At 52.9% G+C, this 21,290-nt stretch overlaps 3 protein-coding genes across 3 annotated transcripts; 2 read left to right on the top strand and 1 right to left on the bottom strand.

Moving 5' to 3' along the window:
* Positions 1 to 1,540: 1,540 nt before the first annotated feature.
* On the bottom strand, positions 1,541 to 4,911 carry EIF4EBP2 (eukaryotic translation initiation factor 4E binding protein 2). Its single transcript, XM_084210078.1, has 3 exons — positions 4,625 to 4,911; positions 3,783 to 3,959; positions 1,541 to 3,700 (listed from the first exon to the last, which is right to left on the bottom strand). The coding sequence occupies exons 1-3, from the start codon at positions 4,761 to 4,763 to the stop codon at positions 3,669 to 3,671; spliced, it is 348 nt and encodes a 115-aa protein (XP_084066204.1). The 5' UTR covers positions 4,764 to 4,911; the 3' UTR covers positions 1,541 to 3,668.
* A 1,114-nt stretch (positions 4,912 to 6,025) lies between these two features.
* Positions 6,026 to 15,317, top strand: LRRC20 (leucine rich repeat containing 20). Its single transcript, XM_084209880.1, has 4 exons — positions 6,026 to 6,191; positions 7,007 to 7,156; positions 8,560 to 8,727; positions 14,927 to 15,317. The coding sequence occupies exons 1-4, from the start codon at positions 6,122 to 6,124 to the stop codon at positions 15,073 to 15,075; spliced, it is 537 nt and encodes a 178-aa protein (XP_084066006.1). The 5' UTR covers positions 6,026 to 6,121; the 3' UTR covers positions 15,076 to 15,317.
* A 1,090-nt stretch (positions 15,318 to 16,407) lies between these two features.
* NPFFR1 (neuropeptide FF receptor 1) lies at positions 16,408 to 20,107 on the top strand (the record flags this gene model as incomplete). Its single annotated transcript, XM_084209878.1, has 4 exons — positions 16,408 to 16,441; positions 18,074 to 18,367; positions 18,950 to 19,049; positions 19,336 to 20,107. The coding sequence occupies 4 exons, from the start codon at positions 16,408 to 16,410 to the stop codon at positions 20,105 to 20,107; spliced, it is 1,200 nt and encodes a 399-aa protein (XP_084066004.1).
* Between the last annotated feature and the right edge of the window lie 1,183 nt (positions 20,108 to 21,290).

The raw sequence follows: 21,290 nt of genomic DNA, 5'->3' as shown, positions 1-21,290 counted from the left end.
ACCCATCAGGCCGCTTCAGGCTCCCCTCCTTGCCACACAAAGATGCTATTTCAGCTAACCCGCAAAACCCCGGTCCTTTGGGCTCCTACCTGCCTTGCCACATTCCATTTGGGTTAGAACAGTGCCTCGCAGAGCCCCCCAGGTAGGACCCCAGCCCCACCTGCCCCTGAGCCACCGCAGGGTGACAGCCCTGCCCACACCCAGCACCATCCGGGACTGCTGTGCTGCTCCAAATCAGCGCTTGCAGGGCAGCAGCAGGGCGAAGGAGAAGGAGAAAAACGGTGTTAACACGTTCACTGGCACTGGGAAGGAGAGCCAGGAATGTAAACGCAGCCCAGAGCTAGTCCGAAAATGGTAACAGCTGGAAAGGAGGGCTGGAAAGTTTGTTCGTCGGGATCCGAGATCCTAGCCAGGCTCCCAGCATCCAGCTCAGCCAAAACACCCTGCCCTCAGCTGCTCTGCTGCATTTACAGCCCTGGGTTGGAATTTTAAAACTTTTGAAATTGATTTTAATTCTCTGCTTTAAGATCCCAGATCAGTATCTAGAAGCTCCTTAGGAAGGAGGACACCAAAACCCAGGGATTCACACACACACACACCCCTCACTACAGGGGGATTGATAGCTGGGATTAACACATAAAAAAACCCCCAAAATTCGTGAGGGAACCAGTTGTCACTGCCATGGCACGGCCTAAACCGGATTCAGGGAAGAGCAGCCCCCAAATGCCTCGTCAGCAATTTTCCTCTCTGTGTTCCGCTCCAGATTTCCCTGACGCTGCAGAATCGAGCAGCTGCAATATGAGCACAATCCACGGGAGGTCATGGCAGGACCACTGCGGGTGCAGCCCAAGCAGGGTGCTCCAGGAGGCCTCCCCAAACCCTTGGAAATGCCCCCCCAGCTTCACCCCTGGGATCTGAATGCTTTGGGAATGTGATGTGCTGCTGTGGTATTTCACACGCACAGCTGAAGTGGGGATGCATCCCCAAGTAATGCTGGTGGTTTGCTGAGGCACCCACAGAAATTTGGGGGCACCCTCTGTAGCCAGAGGGAGAGGACAGACAGCCCCTTGCTGCCCCTTCCTCAGCACCCCGGTGGGGGAAAAGGATTTTGCTGCTCAGACCCCTCCCCAGTTACAGAGGGTGGCATTAAAGAGACTGACCTGGTTTAAAAAAAATTAAAAATATATTACAATGCAATATATTAATGTGTTAATTAAGGCTTCAAGGCCAAGGTTGGTGGACACCTTCCACCAGACCAGGTTGCTCAAGTCCCATCTAAAAAGTCTTTGAAGACTTCCAGGGATGAGATGAGGACAAATGATCAGTTTGGGGCAGTTTTGCACATGGGAGACCTATGGGAAAATCAGGTTTCTCTGTGTGGGACATTTTGCAATTTAACCCTCAGCTGCTGGTTTTGGGTTTGACCCTTTCCTCCTCTCTGGGCACGACTGGGAGAGAGCCCACAAGGGGGAAAAGGGAAGGGAAAATCCTCCCCACCCCCTGAATCACAATCCAAATCACCTTGATTTAGTAGAACCAAAATCTTTTATTGATCTCACTGTAACAGCAACCACTGGCGAGAGCTTTTCTCCTCCCAAACACCTGCTTGAAGAGACGGTACAAAACAAGAGAAATCCCAAAGGGATCCCCTGACTAGCAGAGGAACACCCCGGCGAGGCCAGGCACTCCCTCCCTGCTCAGCCCCCAGCCCGCTGACACAAGAGAACCTTTGGGCAGAAAAGTCGCTGGGATGGGGAACGGAGACACAGGGAGGTTGGGAAAGGGGGCATTTAGAGGAGAAAAAAAAAACAAAAAAAAAACAAACTACAAAAAAGGTTTCCCTCCAGCTCCTGTCCATTAAGTCACGTTGTCCTTGGATATGGTCTGATTGTGTTTGGCTAGCAGAGCAGGTTTTTCCCAAAAGGAGCAGCTGTGCTGAGGGCTCCAGCTCCCTGCATCCTCTGCCAAGGATGTCCTCGCCCCCTGCCCCTCCCTCGATCCAAGGGCCTAACCGACCTCCTAGGATCTTGGCTTCAAGGAAAATATATTTATTTATATATAATATATATATCTGTGTGTGTCTCAGCACCACCCACCCACACCTACACGTATTGCTACTCGCACTCACTCACTCGTGCGCCCATGGCGGCCGGGCTGCCGCGCTCACCTCACCTCCCACGCCAGGGAAAGGATGGCAAAGACAACCCATTCCCTGGGGCTGTGCTTTTGCTTCTCCCCCACCCCCAAAACGAGGGGCAGCCCCCCCTTTCCCTGTGAGAAAAGCAGCTGGAAGACGGGAGCTCGCCACCAGCGCCGTGCCAAACACACCTAGAGAAATAAATTACAGGATGGAAAGTGCACAGAGCCTGTGGGGTGTCCCCCTCCCCAGCAAGGGAGGGACAACGGATGGAGCAGGCACTCAGGTGGGGGCTGATAAAATGGCACTTGAGAAGGTTGCAGAGCTGGTGATGGCTCCCAACAGGCAGTAAAAAATCAGAACTGGGGGGCTGGTGGGATTGGGGGGGGCGCAGCCTTGTCCAGCGCTGCTGGTCAGGGCAAGAGTCACACGGAGAGAGGGGGGAAAAAGAAACCCCATCTCCAGGCTGGCAAAGGGGAGGTTGATGTGGAAATGCTTTATCCACCACAGCGTGATCCAGCTGGGAGAAACGCCGTCCTGAGAACCGAGCAGAGGATGGCACCGATGGCAGCACCCTGCGAGGAGAGCGCCCCATCCCTGCGGTGTCTGGCGAGCCCCCACAGCCCCCAGGGACACCCCGTGATTCCTGAGACATCCAACGGTGCCAGAGGGATCTCCCCCCTGTAGGATTCACATTTTAAAGGGCTGGGGGGTGAAAAAAGAACCCGAGCACTACAAAGCACTTTCCCAGAAGCACTCGGCCCCGGCCGATGAAAAGTCGTTGGGGGTGAAGCGCCCCTTTTTAGTACCAAAAATAAAAGCAAGGGGGTTTTATAAGATATGGCTACATTGCTGTGAGTCCTGGCTGGTGGGTGGGGGCCACAGCCCCTGGCTGGAGGGCCAAGATGGAAGAAATCCACGTAGGAGAGATGTGGACACGCTGGCCGATTCCATCAGGGACTGCATCGGACCCCTGGAGCACCGAAGGGAACGGGCTCCCAATGCTGTCCTTTGCTGAATGCCAACACATCCCAGGGAAACTCAAAAATACCCTCCCCAGGGTGCGAGCAGGCGCATGATTTTAGGAGTGATGCTTCCCCCTCCTCCCGACAGGCTGCCCAAATTTTCCAGGAGAAGGGGGCAGAGGGGGTGACACAGCTCCAGAACACCAAGCTGCTGGCAATGGGAGGTTTGGGTAACGAGAGGGGAATTTTGTGGAGGCACGAGGCAGCAGAAGAGGCAAAGGGATGTTTTAAAAAGAAGCCTGGTGGAAATCAGGCTGCTGGCAGGTGGAAGAGGAGGAATAGGGCCGGATCCAGAAGGGATGCTCCGTCTGGCACAGCTGGGACCGCTCACCCGCAGAGGGAGAGAAGACAGAGCTGCACTCCCCCCAGAAAAAGAGGGGGAGGAGGAGGGCGGGGAGGGGACGCCGGTGGGGACCTCTGCCACCTCCACCTCGCCGGGACGGATCCTGCTAAGCCGAATGGGGGTGCACAGGTCTGGGGAGTCGCTGCCTCTCCGTGGTTCCCGCTCAGATATCCATCTCGAACTGAGCGTCGTCCCCTGGCGAGAGGCAAGGAGGGCAGCATTAGGGGCGTCGTCCTCCAGCCCAAATCCCTCCCGTCCCGCCCCGGGGGTCCCTTACCCATGGATGGCTTGCCCTCCTGGTGGTTCAAGCTGTTGGCGTCCGCTTTGGGCTCCTCGCCGGCCTCGCCGGGGCTGGTGACGCCGGGAATATTGGGGAGGTGACAAGGCGGGGTCTTGGCCATGGGGGAGTTGCGGCGGTCAAGCAGGAACTTGCGGTCGTAGATGATCCGGGTGCCTGGGGGGAGGACGGGAGCAGAATGGGGGAATCCGGTTCGGCAGCGCTTGTTTGCCGAAGGAGTTTCCCGGCGGGACGGGTGTCCCGGCCAAGGTTCTCCGCCACACATCGGCCGGGAGGGCTGGGGGGTGCGCGCCGCCGCTCTGCCCGCTCTTATCTGGGCACAACAGGCGATAATTCGGCGCCGGCCAAACACCCCGGCGGCAACCGGGTCCCGGCTGCCCCGGGGCGCTCAGCGCTGTCCCGAGCAGAGAGACGGCAAACTGACGGTCCCGGGGATGCCGATGGAAGCGGCACCCCGAAACACCACGTGTCCCTCTGCGCTGCACGGGGACAGGGCATGTCACCACCCCGCGCTGCCGGGCCGGGCTGGGGCCGAGGCACCGAGCCCCCGGTGCCCGCGTCCCACCGGGAGCTTCCTGCCGAACCCGTCCCGGGATCCAGCTGCCGCCCCGCCGGGACCCTCCGCGCTCCCGGTGCGTCCCGGAAAAACAACAAACCCATCTCCCCGCGTGAGCGTCGAGGAGAGCGGGCGGAAAGCGCTACGGATCGACGACATATAGAGGGGATATAGGCGCGGCAGGCACGGTCCGCCCGCGACACGCGGCGTTCGGGCTGGCCCGGGCGCGCTCCCCCGGAGGCCCCGGCGGGCGCGGCGCTTTTACCTCCCGGCGTGGTGGAGAAGAGCGTCCCGCCGGGGGTGGTGCAGTAGTCGGCGGGGAGTTGCGCGGCGTCGCTGATCGTGACGGTGCGCGTGGGGATGGCCCGGCTCTGGCTGGGCTGGCGGCCGCCTGCGGACGACATGGCCCCCGCTCGGCGCCGCGCTTTGTCCCCGCCGAGCGGGCGGGCGGAGCGGCCCCGCCCCGGGCCCTCCTCGCCCCGGCCCCGCTCCGCCCCGCTCCGCCCCGCGCCCGCCGCCGCCAGGGGGCAGGAGCGGCGCCGCGCGGCTCTGCCCGCGCCTCCCACGTGGTCTAGCGGTGAGGATTCCTGGTTTTCACCCAGGCGGCCCGGGTTCGACTCCCGGCGTGGGAAACCAAGCTTTTTTTTTTCTTTCTTTTTTTTTTTTTTTTGTGATTTTGGGAGTGGGGAAAGGAAGGGTGGTGGTGTCCCGCTGCGCTGCCGTTCCGTCCTGCCCGGGATGCCTTCGGCGTGAATGTTTTGGCTAGACCGAGCTGAATGAAGTCACTGTATCCACATATCCCAAACCAGGAGAGGGGCTGTATCCCCATATCCCATATCAGGAAAGGGGTTGTATCTCCATACCCCATATCAGGAAAGGGGTTCTGTCCCCATATCCCAAGCCAGGAAAGGGGTTATATCCCCATATCTCACACCAGGAAAATATATCCCCATATCCCAAACCAGGAAAGGGGTTATATCCCCATATCTCACACCAGGAAAGTGTATCCCCATATCCCAAACCAGGAAAGGGGTTGTAGCCCTGTATCTCATACCGGGAGAGTGGTTGTGTCCCCATATTCCGTATCAGGAAAGGGGTTCTGTCCCCTCATCCCAAACCAGGAAAGGGGTTCTCTCCCCATATCCCAAACCAGGAAAGGGGTTGTATCCCCATATCTCATACCAGGAAAATGTAACCCCATATTCCATATCAGGAAAGGGGCTGTATCCCCATATCCCAAACCAGGAAAGGGGTTGTATCCCCATATTCCATACCACAGAATAGCATTCATCTCCATATCCCAAACCAGGAAAAGGCATGCATCCCCATATCCTACACAAGGAAAAAACACCCATGCCCATGTCCCAAACCAGGAAAATGGCATATCCAATACCAGGAAGGGGGATGCATCCAAATACCTCAGACCAGGAAAAGGGATGCACCCCCTCATTTCCCAAACCAATAAAGGAGATGAATCCCCATATGCCATACCAAGAAAGGGGATGCATCCCCATATCCCAAACCAGGGAATAGGATGCATCCACATACCCCAAAAGCACCATCCTGGAAAACTGGGAATCTCACCCTGAGGGACACGCCGGCCCCAGCACAGCCTCCCTCCCTCCCCTGGAACACTGATCCCGTCGGTTATTTTTAGCATCCCTCTCCCAGCGGCCACAGTGGCTGGTTTCTCCCTCCAGCCCTGGATCCCCCAGGGCAAAGCGCATTCCCGGCGGGCCCCGCCGCCCTCCTGCACAGGAGGATGGGCGAGGCGGTGGCCCGGGTGGCCAGGAAGGTGAACGACACGGTGGAGAACAAAGCGGATTCCCTGGGTAAGCCCGGCGCTCCGTCCCGGGGCCCGCACAGGGATCGGGTATCCGGGAGCAGGGCTCTATTCTCCACTGCCACAGTCTAAAAAAAGCTGTCGGCGTTCCCTCCCCGCGGCTCTGGAGAAGGGAAAGGCTCCCTCCAAGGGCCCTCGGCCCCGCAGAGTTAGAGCAGGTTCACGTAATCCCGCGGGGTGTGTCCCCACCTTGGGAGCAGCGGCAGGAGCAGATTTTTTCCCCATGTGGCCGTGTCAGATTTGTGTTTCCCTGCAGTTCCCCCATTTCCAGCAAATACCCAAGAGCAGGGCGCACTTCATCAAAGGAGGGAGATGAAAGCCACTCATTTTTATTCCCACTGGATTCCCAACCCTGGGATATAAACCAGAGTATGGCAGGAGCTGGAGCTTCATCTCTCAGGCTCTCCACATCCTCCCGAGAGAAACGTGGGAGGATGGAACTCGCTCCACCAGCCCCCACAGTGGCTTTGGGGAGGGGGCAGGGAGCAGAGCCCATCCTGGGGGCTGGGATACAGGGTTTCCATCCCCGGAGTCTCCTGGGAGGGGAAACAGAAACAACAAAACAAGAAGGCCACGAGGTAAGAAGCACGACCAAACCTTTTTTTTCCCCTCCCCACCGCTTGCCGTGGGACAGCCAGCCATGACCATGGGAAATCCAGCCCGGAGGTGCCCGGAGGAAAATCCCTGCTCCATCCCCATCAGCAATGGAATGGGCATCCCTGGGCTGCTCAGGGAACTGGGGACACGGTGGGGGAGCAGGGGACTGAAGTTGTAGGACCCTTGCCTGGGTCTCTCTGTGCGCAGATCTGGCCAACTGCAAGCTGATGACCTTCCCTGTCGGAGTCTACAAAGCCGTGAGGAGCGTCACCGAGGGCATCCATCGCATCTCCCTGGCCAACAACGAGCTCAAGTCCATCACCAGCCGATTTGTCACCACCTTCAGCCAGCTGAGAGGTAAGGGACTGCCGCTTCCAACCCTCTGGGACACGCCAGGAGCCCCCAGCTTGCTGCAAAGCACCCACGAGTCTCCCCTGAGCTCACACCTCACTACGAGCATTAGTTCAGACCCCAAAAAATCCATTTTTGGTTGTACCTTCCACCCCTTAAAGGAGGAGGACACCGGTTCTGCTCTCACCCACCCTTCCAAACTGGTGTGGGGCTGCTGTGGGGTCACTCAGCACCCCCAGCTCCCTCCAGGGATGGAGCTGAGGATGGAGGAGGACAGGAAAGGCAGCTTGGGGACAGCGATCCAGGCTGTGCCGACTAATTAGCGCGACATCAATGAGAGCTAATCGCTGCAGGAGATGGGAGCGATCGTCGGCACGGCGGGGACACCTCCCTGCAGAGCCCAGAGAAGGCAGCCCGAGGCTAATCTGATAAAAAATGGCCATGCAAGCACCCAGAGCATCCAGCACCGCGGCATTCAACGCGGAGAGCGGCGCTGGGGATGCTCTGGCAGCTCCTAAAATCAATTTTATTCCTACGGCATACCACACAAATGCCACTGCGGTGGGTGCCTGGGGAGGCTTCCCTTGTCCTGGAGCTGCAGCATCGTCTGTGAGAACACCCCCGGGCAGGGGAGAGGAAACACATCCAGCAAAGGAAATCAATTCCCATTTTCTAGACAGCACAACCAGCGCTGAAGGGGGAAAAAAAATGACTTTTCTTCCCAGCAAGGGCTTTGCTCCACCGGTGACTCAATGACTCCTGCGATGAGCGGCGCTGGGGCTCAGCAGGAACAGATGCCCCAGGGCTGGGGACAGGCTGAACGAGGCAGGACCTATAAATACCAGGTATTAGCAGGGGCAGGGCAGCTTGTGCGGGTATTTATAGTGCAGAAAGCCCCGTGTCACTGGAGAAGGGCGCTGGGACGGCGGGAGTTGGGTTCTGTGCCCCGGGAGTGCTGTCCCTGACCCCACAGGAGCTCATTTAAAGCATCGCAGATGGGTAAACTGTGACAAATAGGTATTTTTCACATCTGAAGACCTCTCTCCCACCATTCTGTTTATTGCTCAGAAAGGGTTCAGGCACATGAATATAGAGGGCCAGCCTTAAGCCGCGACAAATGACCACTGGGGAGGAGATTGAACTGACTTGACGAGGAGATATTCCTTATTTTTCACAGACTCCGCTTGCAAAATGCTGCCCGATTTCATTAGGAAAGCGTTGCTCCTCAATGTGGTATTCCCAGCAGGCAGATCTACAATGGCAACCACGGAAAACAGCAACAAATAAATAAATAAATAAATAAAGCCCAATTTTTGGAGCTGGAATCCCACCTGACGGACCTGGCAGCCCACGGTCAGGTTTCCCATCTTTTTCCCTGCCTTCCCAGCATCTCCCTTCTCTCTTTCCAGAGCTCAACCTGGCAGGCAACTACCTGCACCGCCTGCCCGAGGAAATCACCTCCCTGCTGCACCTCCGGGCCATCGACCTCTCCCGCAACCGGTTCCGGCGCTTCCCGGAGCCCCTGGCCACCGTGCCCGCCCTGGAGACCATCGACCTGGAAGAGAACGAGATCGCAGGTGAGGGGGGACCTTTTCCCACTGGAAAAAGGCGATTTGGCACTGTGAGAAACGACTGCTCACGTTGAGAATTTAAAGAGGTTTATTGGACCTTAACAAAAATGCAGCAAAGGACTGGGTAAGTGGGGAAAACGCCAATCAAAGTTTAATGATAATAAAATGGTTATAAAAATAGTAATATAATTAGAGTAATAATGATTTGGACAATTAGGATTAGGACAATATGAGACAATAAAAACAAAGAGTTAAGGACAGTCTGGGTACCTCTTTCTGGGCAAAATAAGCCCCCAAAAGGCCCCAGGTTAACAGAGGATTAATCCTTAAAAGCAGCAGCCTGTTGCACATTCATACAGCTCATCCATGATGCATCAATTCCATTCACACACAGGATTCTGGCTGGGCAGTGTCAGCTTCTTCCTCTGAGTCCTGACTGAGTCTTCAGGGCTGAGCGAGGCAGGAAGAAGTTAATTTCTTCTGATAATGGGGCAATAAATTCTCTTTCTCTGAAAGATTTGGGTGTCCTGTGGCTGCTAGCTCGCTGCGGGTCCCCTCTTAAAAAAAAAGTATCTTCCATAGCACAGTTTCTATTTTAACATTATGTTATATCCTAGAACTATAATTAACACACTAATAAAGAAAATTAATACAGCATCACTTTCTAACATAGCATATATAATATTCGTTTGAATATCTGCGAAAAGGCAATCATAAAATACGCATTTTTCACAAGGACCTTTTCCCACTGCAGAAAGGCAATTTGGCATTGTGAGAAACAACTGCTCACTCTGAAAACTTGAAAAGGCTTATTAAGCCTTCACAGAAAGAAAATAAGGGACTACAGAAGGAAAAAGCTGCAGCGCTGGGAGCTGCCCCTCATGCACACCACGAGGCCAGTTCATCTTCCAGATGGGTGCTCAGCCTTTTATACCCCTGGGGGTTGCATCGGCCAGCCCTGGCCCCCCCAAAGTCTGTCAGTGTCAGCCAGCTCTTCTTTCCCTTTTATCGGTGGGGACTGCTTTCCTGTAACTGCACTAGAGGTCAGGTGTTGCCATGCTCACCCCCTCAGCACCCCCTGAGCTTTTCCATTCCCCACTGCCCCATGCAAGGGACACATGTGCAGCCTTGTTTTACCTGTCCTAGACAGCCCTGGCTGTCTGATGGCAACAATACAGTGGAAAAGGGAACTGTAGGGAGAACAGAGAACACCTGAACTACAATAAAATAGCTATACATCACTAAAGCTTTTCTGAATATTCACACAATGGTCATCCCTTAATTGCGAGAGCAAATAATCTCATTATCCATCTGTAACAGAATCACCCAGGGCTGCTGCTAAATAATCAGAGCCTGCTCAGCCATTTGCCTTTCCTGGGAAAGGAAATTTGCTTCCCAGGGCAAAGCTGCTGCAGGCAGGGTGGGAGCCAAGCCCTATTCAAGCTGCCCTACTCACCATGCTGGGATGTAGCTCCTAAAGGCACCTCCAGCTGGGGTGACCCCAAAATCCTCAGATTTCATTAAAAAACCAGAGCTGACTGCAGAACCCGGCCCCAGTTTGCTACCAGACTAAGCAAGGACACCTGAACATTTCCCAGAACAAACAGCAGCTGTTTAACACTACAAAATCCCCTAAAAATTAAATTAAAGGAATGGTAAGAGCCGTTCATCCCTCAGCCCTGCAGCGGCAGGAAAATTTTTCATGTCAAAAAACCTGAAGGCTTTGGAGTCTGAGAAAGCTGGGCAAAAGGGGCAGCTGTTGCAGACAGATAAAAGTGAATTTATTTAGCAGGCAGCCTTCAAAGAACCCAGGCTGGAGCATCCCACAGCCCCCAGGGAGCCCCGGGGAGGTGAATCCCGCAGTCCACTCAATTTTGCTGTTTTATCTGGGATTGCTCCAGCTGCTGCTGGGAAACTGCTCCCTGCAACACCAGCTTTGCTAACAGCCTCACATCAGCTTCTCCCCAGCTGTGCCTGCAGAAACACTGGAATTAAAAACTGCTTCCAGGCAAAGACTCGGCTTTCCCTCACCCTCTTTTTCTCTCCTGTCTCGTTTTTGGTTCCCTCTGTCACTTTTTGAGTCCATTTCCCCCACTTGTTTTGTGGAAGGGGGGTGCTGCAAGAAGGGAATGCAGCTTTTTGGTGCCTTTTTTTCCTGATAAAATGCAGGGAGGAATTGCTCCTGGGGGAGGGGGTGGCCTGAGAAGCCAGAATTGGTCAGGGTAGAGGTCTGGGAGGTCCCCCAGGTGTGCCCCAGATGTGGGGAAAATAAAAGCAGAGTAAAATCTGGCAATTCCAAGCCAAAATGTTGTAGGGGTGTGCCTGAGCAGTGCACACGAGGCTGTCTGGCTGCAGAAATGTCTCACATCTCACATTTCCAAAGGAACAAAAACCTGGGTGATGTCCCTGCTGCCACCAGCCCTTCCCAGGCAGGTTCCCATGCAGGTGAGCTGGTGTTTGCAGGGTTGCAGGTGCCCTGGTTGGTGGGGCTGGAGAGGTTTTTAAACCCAGCTTAAAAGCTCCTGCTGAGTGACTTGCTAAGACAAATGGAGCTGGAGGTGGTAGGTGATGTTTTCCAGAGGGAAACAGGAGTGAAAGGAGATTAATTAATGCCTGCCTGGAGCCTGTGTGCTCTCTGAAAGGAGACACTTAGTGCCACAAGCCACCCTTTTCATCCAAATAAGCTCTTAACCCTGGCCTGTAATTATGTATATATTACTGTCAGTGCTTTTAACTCTTTCCCTGGTAATTAGAGTTGTATCAAATCAGCATTTTAAGCTCCCAGATCCATGGGGATGTTTTGGTGCCCGGAGCTTCAGCTCCTCTCTCCCTTCTTCCTTGATTAATGGTTTAACAGGGATGATGCTGAGGCTGCTGCTGGGGGCAGCTGTGCTTGAATTTGTCCTCCTGAGGATGTCCAGATGGGACAGAGGGGGGTGGTTTCCAACCTAGAGTGGGGCCAGGTGGGACATTGGGAAGAAATGTCCCCGTGAGGGTGATGAGGCAGTGTCCAGGGCCAGGCTGGATGGGGCTTGCAGCAGCCTGGGACACTGGAAGGTGTCCCTGTGTCCATCCAGGGGTGGCACTGGATGAGCTGGAAGGTCCCTCCCAGCCCAGACCATGCCACCTTCCTTTCCCCTCCCTGTTTTTTTGCTTAACTGCTGAAGCCAGCATGAATAATTCAGGCTCAAATGCAAGTGCCTGGTCCATTGGGAAGGCAGCAAGGGATGTTTTGGGTCGTTTTGGGAGGAATTTAGGGCACAACCCTACAGCTACAGGCTGCACCCTTCATGCCAGGGGTGAGTCACTGCTCCTCACCTGGAATTGAGGTGCAGAGCTGAGCTGTTCCCAGCCTGGGAAGGTCTTGGTCCCCAAAATGCTTCACTAAACTCCCTAATTTAAGCAAAATGGGAGAAAGCATTTTTAATTTTATCATGCTGCGTGAGAGGATGTTTAAACTTCTTATTCTCCACTGCATTAGGTGATGATTAAATAGGAAGATCTATGAAAAAAAAATATTACTTTTGTGCTTCAAAGGGAAAAAAAGCAAGCAAAATTAAACAGGGGAATGGCAGTGAACAAATCCACCATGAAGAATAGTTATTAAAAAAATTCATGTGAAGCTCTGCCTGATGAGCTGTGCTCTCCTAGGGAATTTGGGTATGGAAAATATCACCATTTCCTGGAGGAGAAAGAGGAAAAAAACAAAGGCATCCAAGTGTTCGAGCCTTTTTCCAGCATGAAATAAATTTCATGGTTTAAAAATCACATAATCATCTACTAGATATAACTACAACACTGCAATTCTGCTCCAGGTGCTGGCAGGGGAAACAGGAGCTGGGTTAGAAAAGGCTCTTGTCGTTTTGGTGGCCAAATTAAAAAGAAATTGCTTGGGGTAAATCAGACAGGTGGGCTTTGCTGGGCCAAAATATCGTGAATTGTAACAAAATCTATCACCTTTTAACGAGCTTAATTAGGGTTGGGTTTTCATATCAGCCTCATTCCTCTGTGGATTCACATTGGGACCATCCAGCTGAGCTGCACCTTATTTTTGTTTTTTAAATTCAGAGTTTGTAAATGTGGTGTTTTCTAAAGGCCAACACCCAAATTCGTGGAAATTGACCCAAATTCGTGGAAATTGCAGAACAGCAGGGTGCCTGCTGTGGGTGGCTGAGAGCCATCCTGCAGCCTGTCCAACAAGGGCAAAGACCACGAGCCCTCCTGTTAGCTGGGGAGGGCTCCTGGGCATTGCAACACCGGGATAAAATCCGGGAATGAGCCTTTGGATCCCGGTGCAGTGTCCCAGCAGGGCTCTGGCAGCAGTGGGGGCACTGGGAATCTTGGTGTTTGCACCTCGCTGGCACGTTCCTTACAGCCCCAGGGTCGTTCAGCTTGGAAAAGACCTCCAGGAGCATCGAGTCCAACAGACATTTTTTATTTTTTCTTTTTTTTTTTTTCTTTTTTCTTTCTTCTTATTTATTTTTTCTTTTTTTTTTTCTTCCTGTTTTGATCAAAGCCTGCAGACAGGCTTCACATCAACAGCAAACCTTTGTCATTAAACTCAAAAAAAAAAAAACAACCTCAAAATTACCCCACAAGTAGTGGTACCTCCTTACAATCAATTACCCAATCAAATAATATTAATGCCTCAATCATTTATCCCTCAATCAACCATTCCTCAAACAGTCCCAGCTCAATACCCTCAAATGCAAGATTCGAATTAGCCTCCTCAAGATTAATGCACCTTTTAAATAGTTTTTGTTATAAAAGCATTTCTGCCAAAATTTTCAGGTTTTTTCAACAAAAACATTACTTAATTCTAAGCAAAGCCAACAATAAAATTCTTACATTTTCAGTCCTTCCCACCATTATTTCAATAAATTATAACAAAAAACTAATAATTTTAGCTCTTACATTTAGTATTCCTATAGTAATCCACCAAAACCACCTCTAACTATTGCATTTCTTTTACCCATAAACACATCCAAAAAAACAACTTTCCAAAAAACTCAGTTATGTCTGTGCCATTTAATGCCTCAAATCCTAAAACCTTTTAATGACAATGTTTAAACCACAACCAACCAAAATTAACTTTACAGCCTAACTCACCGTAATAAAACAATTCACGTTACAAACGTACCAAATGCAAATGTCACTGTAATTTTTCACAAGTTTTAACCCAATAATTTGGGTTAAAACATGTGAAAATATACAATATAGATATTGTAATATATTGAAAATATTGAAATATTTTGAATATTGAATATATTTAATATATTGAAGATATTGAAAATATACAATATAGATATTGTATATTCTATATATTCTATAAACTATATATTATAATTTATATAATATTATATATATAACATACTATATATGACATATTACATATATGACATATTACATATAATACATTATATATTATATATTATAATATATTATATATTATATATCATATATTGTCTGTTGTATGTATATTATATAGTATATGTTATATATTATATATATAATCTCATATCATATATAACATCTATTATATATTTTATATTTTATATTATAGAACATATTATATATTATATATTATAATATATAACATATTGGCGAATGTATATATTATATTATATTATATTATATTATATTATATTATATTATATTATATTAATTACATTACATTATAGTATATTATATTACATTATATTATATTATAGCATAATATAGTATAGTATAGTATAATATAGTATATTATGGTATATTATGGTATAATGTAGTAAATTATAGTATATACTATAATATATAACATATAATATACAATATATAATAGACAAGATTATATATTATATATTATACATTATATATTATATATTATATATTATATATTATATATTATATAATATATATTATATATTATATATTATATATTATATATTATATATTATATATTATATAGTATATAGTATATATTATATATTATATATTATATATTACTAAAACTAACTAGAAATAGAAATAGAAATAGAAATAATAGAAATAATAGAAATAATAGAAATAATAGAAATAATAGAAATAATAGAAATAGAAATAATGGAAATAGAAATAGAAATAGAAATCCAGCATCGGGTTTGCTCCAGGCTGTCCATCAGGAGGACCCTTCACCCGTCCCAGCCCCGCAGGACTCATTCTCACCTCCGTGCTCTCTTTCCAGAGGTGCCCACGGACAAGCTGGCCTCCATGGCGCTGCTGCGGAGCCTCAACCTGCGCGCCAACCCCGTGGGGCCCGAGGTGCGCCTGCTGGTGCGGCCCCTGGTTCCCTTCGAGCTGCTGCTGTCTCCAGAGGAGCCCATCCACCCCTGAATCCTGGCACACCCCAAGGGGGCTGCCCACCCCGGGATCTGCCAGATCCCCAGCCAGACAATCTCCTGCTTATGCGTTTTTGGGGGTGCAGAGGAGCTGTAGCACACGTGGTGGGGGGATCTGGATGTGCACCCTCCCACCCGAGGGCATCGGGGTGGTGGAGCACATCCCTGCAGCTGTAAGGGCTCTCCCTGGAATTGCTGACACGGTGCTGGTGTGCCAAGTGCCTGATTAAAACTTTCCTGTTACATTGGGGGTGTTTGAATCTGATTAAATTCCAATTACCAGTCTTGTCCTTAGAGAAGCCCCTTTGCACAGCTGCTCACTGCAGCCTCCAGGCTGGATTCTCCCAGACCCAAACTGTATTTCCCTGGAAAAATCCTTGTTTTCCAAGGAATTTTTCTACCCTCCTGTTTTTTCACTGTGGAAACCAAAGTGACCCAATGCCAGAGGGTCCCCACACACTGCTCAGTCCCCAGAGGTGTATGCCCACCTCTCTGGTGCTGTGGGTCCTCAAGTTGTGCTGATCCCTTCCCAGGAAGAAATGTCCTGGAGAGAGTGGTTTCTTGGTGGCAGGCAGGACACTGCCAAGCACACCCGTGTCCCTTAGCAGCTGGATGCCTGCAAAAAAAAAAAAAAAAAAAAAATTCCTGGGAGAAACCCCAGGTGTTATCTCCAAACGCCTTGTTTAAACATCTCCCTTGTTTGTTCCTTCGGGTATTTAAGGGACAAACACTTCCCAATGCTGTGTGCGGGCTGGGGACAGCCAGGAATGGTAAATCCTGTAAATATTTGACTTCCAGACTTGCCAAACTTCGGTAAAAGATTATGGTAAGAGATGCTGGGCATGCTGGGGTAGAGTGGAGCAGCCTGAAGCCAGCACCAGCATCCCTAAACATCGTGCCGCTTCTCCCTCTGCGCGGATTGATGGGTGAGGGATCTCCCCACTCGTCTGGAGGCTCCTGGCACATTTTCCTCCCGGCATGGCCAGGAGCGCTGCTGGGGACACCGGCCATCAGCTGCCAGCATCACTGTGGGGACCTCGGCGGCAGCGAGGGGACACAGACCCGGAGCGACCCCGCTCCCTCCCTCCCTCGGTGCCCCGTGTGGGCTGCCCGCCCCCGCGCTGCCTCACCGGCGGGGCAGCGTGCGGGTCCCCCGGTATCCATGGCGATGCCAGGCTCTTTCCCCCCGCGCCCCCTCCCCTTCTCCGCTGCAGCCGGCGAGCAGCCGCAACCGGCGCGGCGGCGGCACCGGGGCTCCGGACCGGGCGGGAGGGACGGGGGCGAACCGCGCCCCCTCCCCGGGCGGCGGATCCCCTGCACGGCAGCGATGCAGTCCCCGGAGCCGGCTCGGGCCGGCGGAGGTGAGTGCTAAGACCTGATGGATTTTATTCCCCCGAAAAGCTATCCGCCCCTTATCCCGTCGCTATTCCATCAGACCGGCCTTTCCCCGCCGTGGTTTCCCCGGGAAGGGAAGGCAGGGGGTCCGTCGCCCCCCGTACCGTCCCCCCCCATCCCCTTGTCACCACGTCCGAGGTGACAGCGAGTGCTGAGCTGAGGACGCCTGCATCCATCCGTGCATCCATCCACCCATTCATCCACCTATCCACTCACTCATCCATCCAGCGCCCACCCGGCTGCTCAGCAGCCCCTCATTTTCCTTTCCCCATCTTCCACCTTGCTTTTAAACCACCTCCGATTCCACAGGACACCGACCTCCTGCTCCTGCTGCCCTGCAGCCCCAAAAGATAAAGTCCAGCAAAGTTTTAGGCTTAATATCACAGGTTTTGGGCGATCTCATTGCAGTCTTTGTTATTGCTCCTGCCGACAGAGCGGGTTCACACATCTGATACTGTCTGGAGAATCTTACCCCCTCCATCCCGCTGCTCCCTTGCCTCTCCAAGAGGCTCCTTCTCCGGTGTCGGCTGCAAATCCCCCCAGCACCTTTCTGAATCCCCACTGGAAATGTGTTGCCCAAATCCTGCAGCCAGGACTGGGATATTAGGGGCTGGATAGGGCCCTCCTGTCTGCAGGAACCTTGAGGAAGCCGCTGGTCCCGGTGGCTGGGAAAAGCATTTCGGCTGGCGAGCTGAGCGCCGGCATGGGCACAGCGATATGGGGGATGTTCCAGCTGCCCAGGGCTGACCAGCAGGCGCTTAGGCTGAGCCTTAAAGCTCAAATGTGCCTTTCCTCGCCTCACCACTGCAGCCTGGATTCTCCCGGAGCCAGTCCCGTCACCGCTGCAGGCAGCTCCTGCCCACGCCCGGCATCCTCCCGCATCCTCGGCTGCGTGCGGCTGGGGAAGCCCGAGGGTGGGAGCTGCCGAGCCCCGCTCCCCGCTCAGTCCCCAGTGACAGAATGCCACCCCCGCCTCCACCAGGAGCTCCCAGATAACGATCAGAATGACAATTATCGCTTTAGATGTGAGGGGAGGGTGCCCTCTGCCCCAGCTCCTTTCCCCTGGTTCTTGCGGCTTTGCCGGGGAGAATAAGATTTTGTGGAATATGGAATTGCAAACCTTGGGAGCACAAGGGGAAGCAGGGATGCTCCCAGGGCAGCCGTGGCTGGGACCACACGGATGCTGCTCCCATGAGGCCAGAGCACTGGAGTGACAGGATGTGGATTTGTCTTCCTTGCATCATCCCTAAAAAAAAATCAGGATGTCTTCTGGGCTGTTCTAATTCTACAAGAATGATGCAAATAATAATAATGATATCGAGTAATAACGATATCAAACAATAATAATTGTATCAAATAATAGTGATATCGATGGTATCAAACAATCATGATGTAAAAGAATAATTCAGCTGAGGTGCTGCAGAACCTTGAGCTGAGTAACCCAAGGAGGAGGAGATTTGTCGGGGCATGAAGATGAGTCCAGCAGGACCTGTCCCAGCCAGTCTGGGCACTGAAATAAATATGAAAACCCAACTCTGTATGCATTGAGAAATGAAGGGAATAATTGCTTTATTCTCTCCCTGCCTTCCCTTCCCCAGGCCCTTCCAATGGCACCTGGTGGCCCAACTCCAGCGCCAGCCACCTCCTGAGGGAGAACTACACCTTCCTGGCCTACTACCAGCACTCCTCCCCCGTGGCCCTCATGTTCATCCTGGCCTACACCTTCATCTTCCTCATGTGTGTGATCGGCAACGTCCTGGTGTGCTTCGTGGTGGTGAAGAACCGCCAGATGCGCACGGTCACCAACATGTTCCTCCTCAACCTGGCCATCAGCGACCTGCTGGTGGGCATCTTCTGCATGCCCACCACCCTGGTGGACAACCTCATCACAGGTGAGGAAGGGGAAAGACCCTTTTTGGGGGGTTTTTTTGAGGTTCTGGCCATTGGTGGTAAAATAAGTTCGGCCCTAACGCTGCATTTGCATATTTGTTTGAAGTTCAGCCATTCTTCGCCAAGGAACGTTGAAAAAAACTCTTATTCTTTCTTCATTCACCTTCTCCTGTGCTGGCTCAGCTCTGCCTGTTGACCTTTCCAAAGATAAGGGAGTTGGGAGGGTTCAGCTGCAGCAGCAGCCAGGCCATAGGGCAGGGTTTGTATTTATTGATTTTTGGGGTGTGATTTATTAATTTATTAGTATTGGGGTCAAGAAACAAGATGAAAGTCCTTCTGACTGAGGGTCCCAAAGTCGGTAGGAAAAATGACAGCCACCATGTTCCTTGAGTCTCTGAGTGTCACGTGCATCCTTTTTACCAATTTTGGGGTTCTTCTTCAAGGATCCATGCCGCTAAAGGCCATCTCCACACAAGTTGGGAGCGGGACTTAGCCTCCCCCAGCAGCAACACAGTGGATGGGGACACCTAAAGGGAGCTGGGTGAGCCAGAGGCACCCACAGCCTCCACGGTGTGCCCTCACAGGTTGGCCCTTTGACAACACCATGTGCAAAATGAGCGGGCTGGTGCAGGGCATGTCCGTCTCCGCCTCGGTTTTCACGCTGGTGGCCATCGCTGTGGAGAGGTAGGTTGGCATGGGGACATGGGGACATGGGGATGTGGGGACCAAACCATCTCCAGCAGGTCCAGGTGTCCTGTGCGGTTCCCATTGTGGGAAATCTCCTGGGAAGGTCAGGAGCCTGTCACAGCTCTCCAGGAGCACCACAAAGCTGTCCATGGTGTCCTTCCCCACGCCGGGCTGAACACACCAACCCATCTCCATTCCCACTCCTGGGCAGTCCTGGCCGCCCTCCTTCCCCAGGGATGTCCCCTCCAGGTGTCCAAAGCCACCACGAGCTGTCCTCCCCCAGGTTTCGCTGCATCGTCCACCCCTTCCGGCAGAAGCTGACGCTGAGGAAAGCCCTGCTGACCATCGCTGTCATCTGGGTGCTGGCCCTGCTCATCATGTGCCCCGCCGCCGTCACCCTGACCGTCACCAGGGAGGAGCACCACTTCATGGTGGACACCTACAACAACTCCTACCCTCTCTACTCCTGCTGGGAAGCCTGGCCCGAGACAGGGATGAGGAGGATCTACACCACCGTCCTCTTCTCCCACATCTACGTGGCTCCCCTCGCCCTCATCGTCGTCATGTACGCCCGCATCGCCTTCAAGCTCTTCAAGTCGGTGGCGCCTGCCCACGGCGGAGAGGAGCCGGAGGGGAGGAGGATCTCCCGGAGGAAGGCCAAGGTCATCAACATGCTGATCATCGTCGCCCTCTTCTTCACCATCTCCTGGCTGCCCCTCTGGACGCTGATGCTGCTGACGGACTACGGGCGGCTGAGCGAGGGCCAGCTGCGCCTGCTCGCCGTCTACGTCTACCCCTTCGCGCACTGGCTGGCCTTCTTCAACAGCAGCGCCAACCCCATCATCTACGGCTACTTCAACGAGAACTTCCGACGCGGCTTCCAGGAGGTCTTCAGGGCTCCCTTCTGCTCGCTGCGCTGCCAGCGCGGCCACGGGACGCTCTTCGGGCCCCGCAACCGCGTGCTCAGCCAGGCGCGGGGCAGCGCCTCGCCGGCCGTGTCCGAGTCGGGGCCGCTGGCGCCGCGCCGTGCCGGCGTCCCTGCGTGGGATGGCTGAGGAGCCGAGGCCACCAAACCCCTCTGGGCGGAGGGATTGTGGGGTGGGGAGTGGGGATTTGCCACGTTACGGCCACGAGGTGTGGAAATAAAGGTGTGTCCTACTGATGCCTTGTTCCTGGGTGGGCTCCGGCACTTCCCACCACGGCACACTGCCAGAATCCCCCTTAGCCAGCCCAGTCCAGGCATGGGAATGCAGGGATCCAGGAGAAGTGTGGGAGAATGGGATGTCCTGTCCGTGCTTGGCCATGCCGCCGAGAGACACGCAGCACCATGCTGTGCTGGACCGAGCCATGCCATGAGAGAATGTGCCAAACCACGCTGCCATGGCCGTGCCAGGCAGGACCAAGCCGGATTGTGTATCCCGTGGCACTCCATGGGGATTGGACCATTCCATGGCCATTCCATGGAGGAGCGACGCTGTGGCCATGCTGGACCAAGCCATCCCATGCTGTTGTGACCCTTCTAGACCAAACCACGCCGTGCAGGACAATGCCACTCCTTGCATTTGTGGCCATGCTGAACTGTGCTGGGTTGGGGCCACTCTGTGTGGGTCCGTGACAGCCCAGGCTGGTGTAGCCATGGCAAGCAGGACCGTTCCAAGCTGGGCAGGCCCATTACATGCCAGGGAGAACCATTCCAAGCTGGGAAGGACCATTCCCAGCCAGCCAGGGCCATTCCAAACCAGGAAGGACCATTCCCAGCCAGGAAGAAACATTCCCAACTGGGAAAACCATTCCAAGCCGGGAAGAACTATTCTCAGATGGGAAGAACCATTCCCAGCCAGGCAGGGCCATTCCAAGTCAGAAAGAACCATTTCCAGCCAGACAGGACCATTCCCAGCTGGGAAGAACCATTCCAAGCCGGGAAGAAACATTCCAAGCCGGGAAGAACCATTTCCAGCCAGGTAGAACCATTCCCAGCTGGGCAGAACCATTCCAAACCAGGAAGAACCATTCCAAGCCAAGAAGAACCATTCCCAGCCGGGCAGGACCATTCCCAGCCGGGCAGACCCATTCCCAACCAGGAATGACCATTCCCAGGCGGGCCGGACCATTCCCAACCGGGCAGAACCATTCCCAATCAGGAAGAACCATTCCCGGCCGGGCCGCACCATTCCCGGCGGCGCCGCGTGGCGCGGGGCGGGCGGGGCGCGGGGCGGGCGGCGCATGCGCACTGTGCGC

This window comes from Fringilla coelebs (assembly GCF_963513975.1).
Source record: "Fringilla coelebs genome assembly, chromosome: 8".
Taxonomy (NCBI): Eukaryota; Metazoa; Chordata; class Aves; order Passeriformes; family Fringillidae; genus Fringilla; species Fringilla coelebs.
This window is presented reverse-complemented; position numbering and strand designations above follow the sequence as displayed.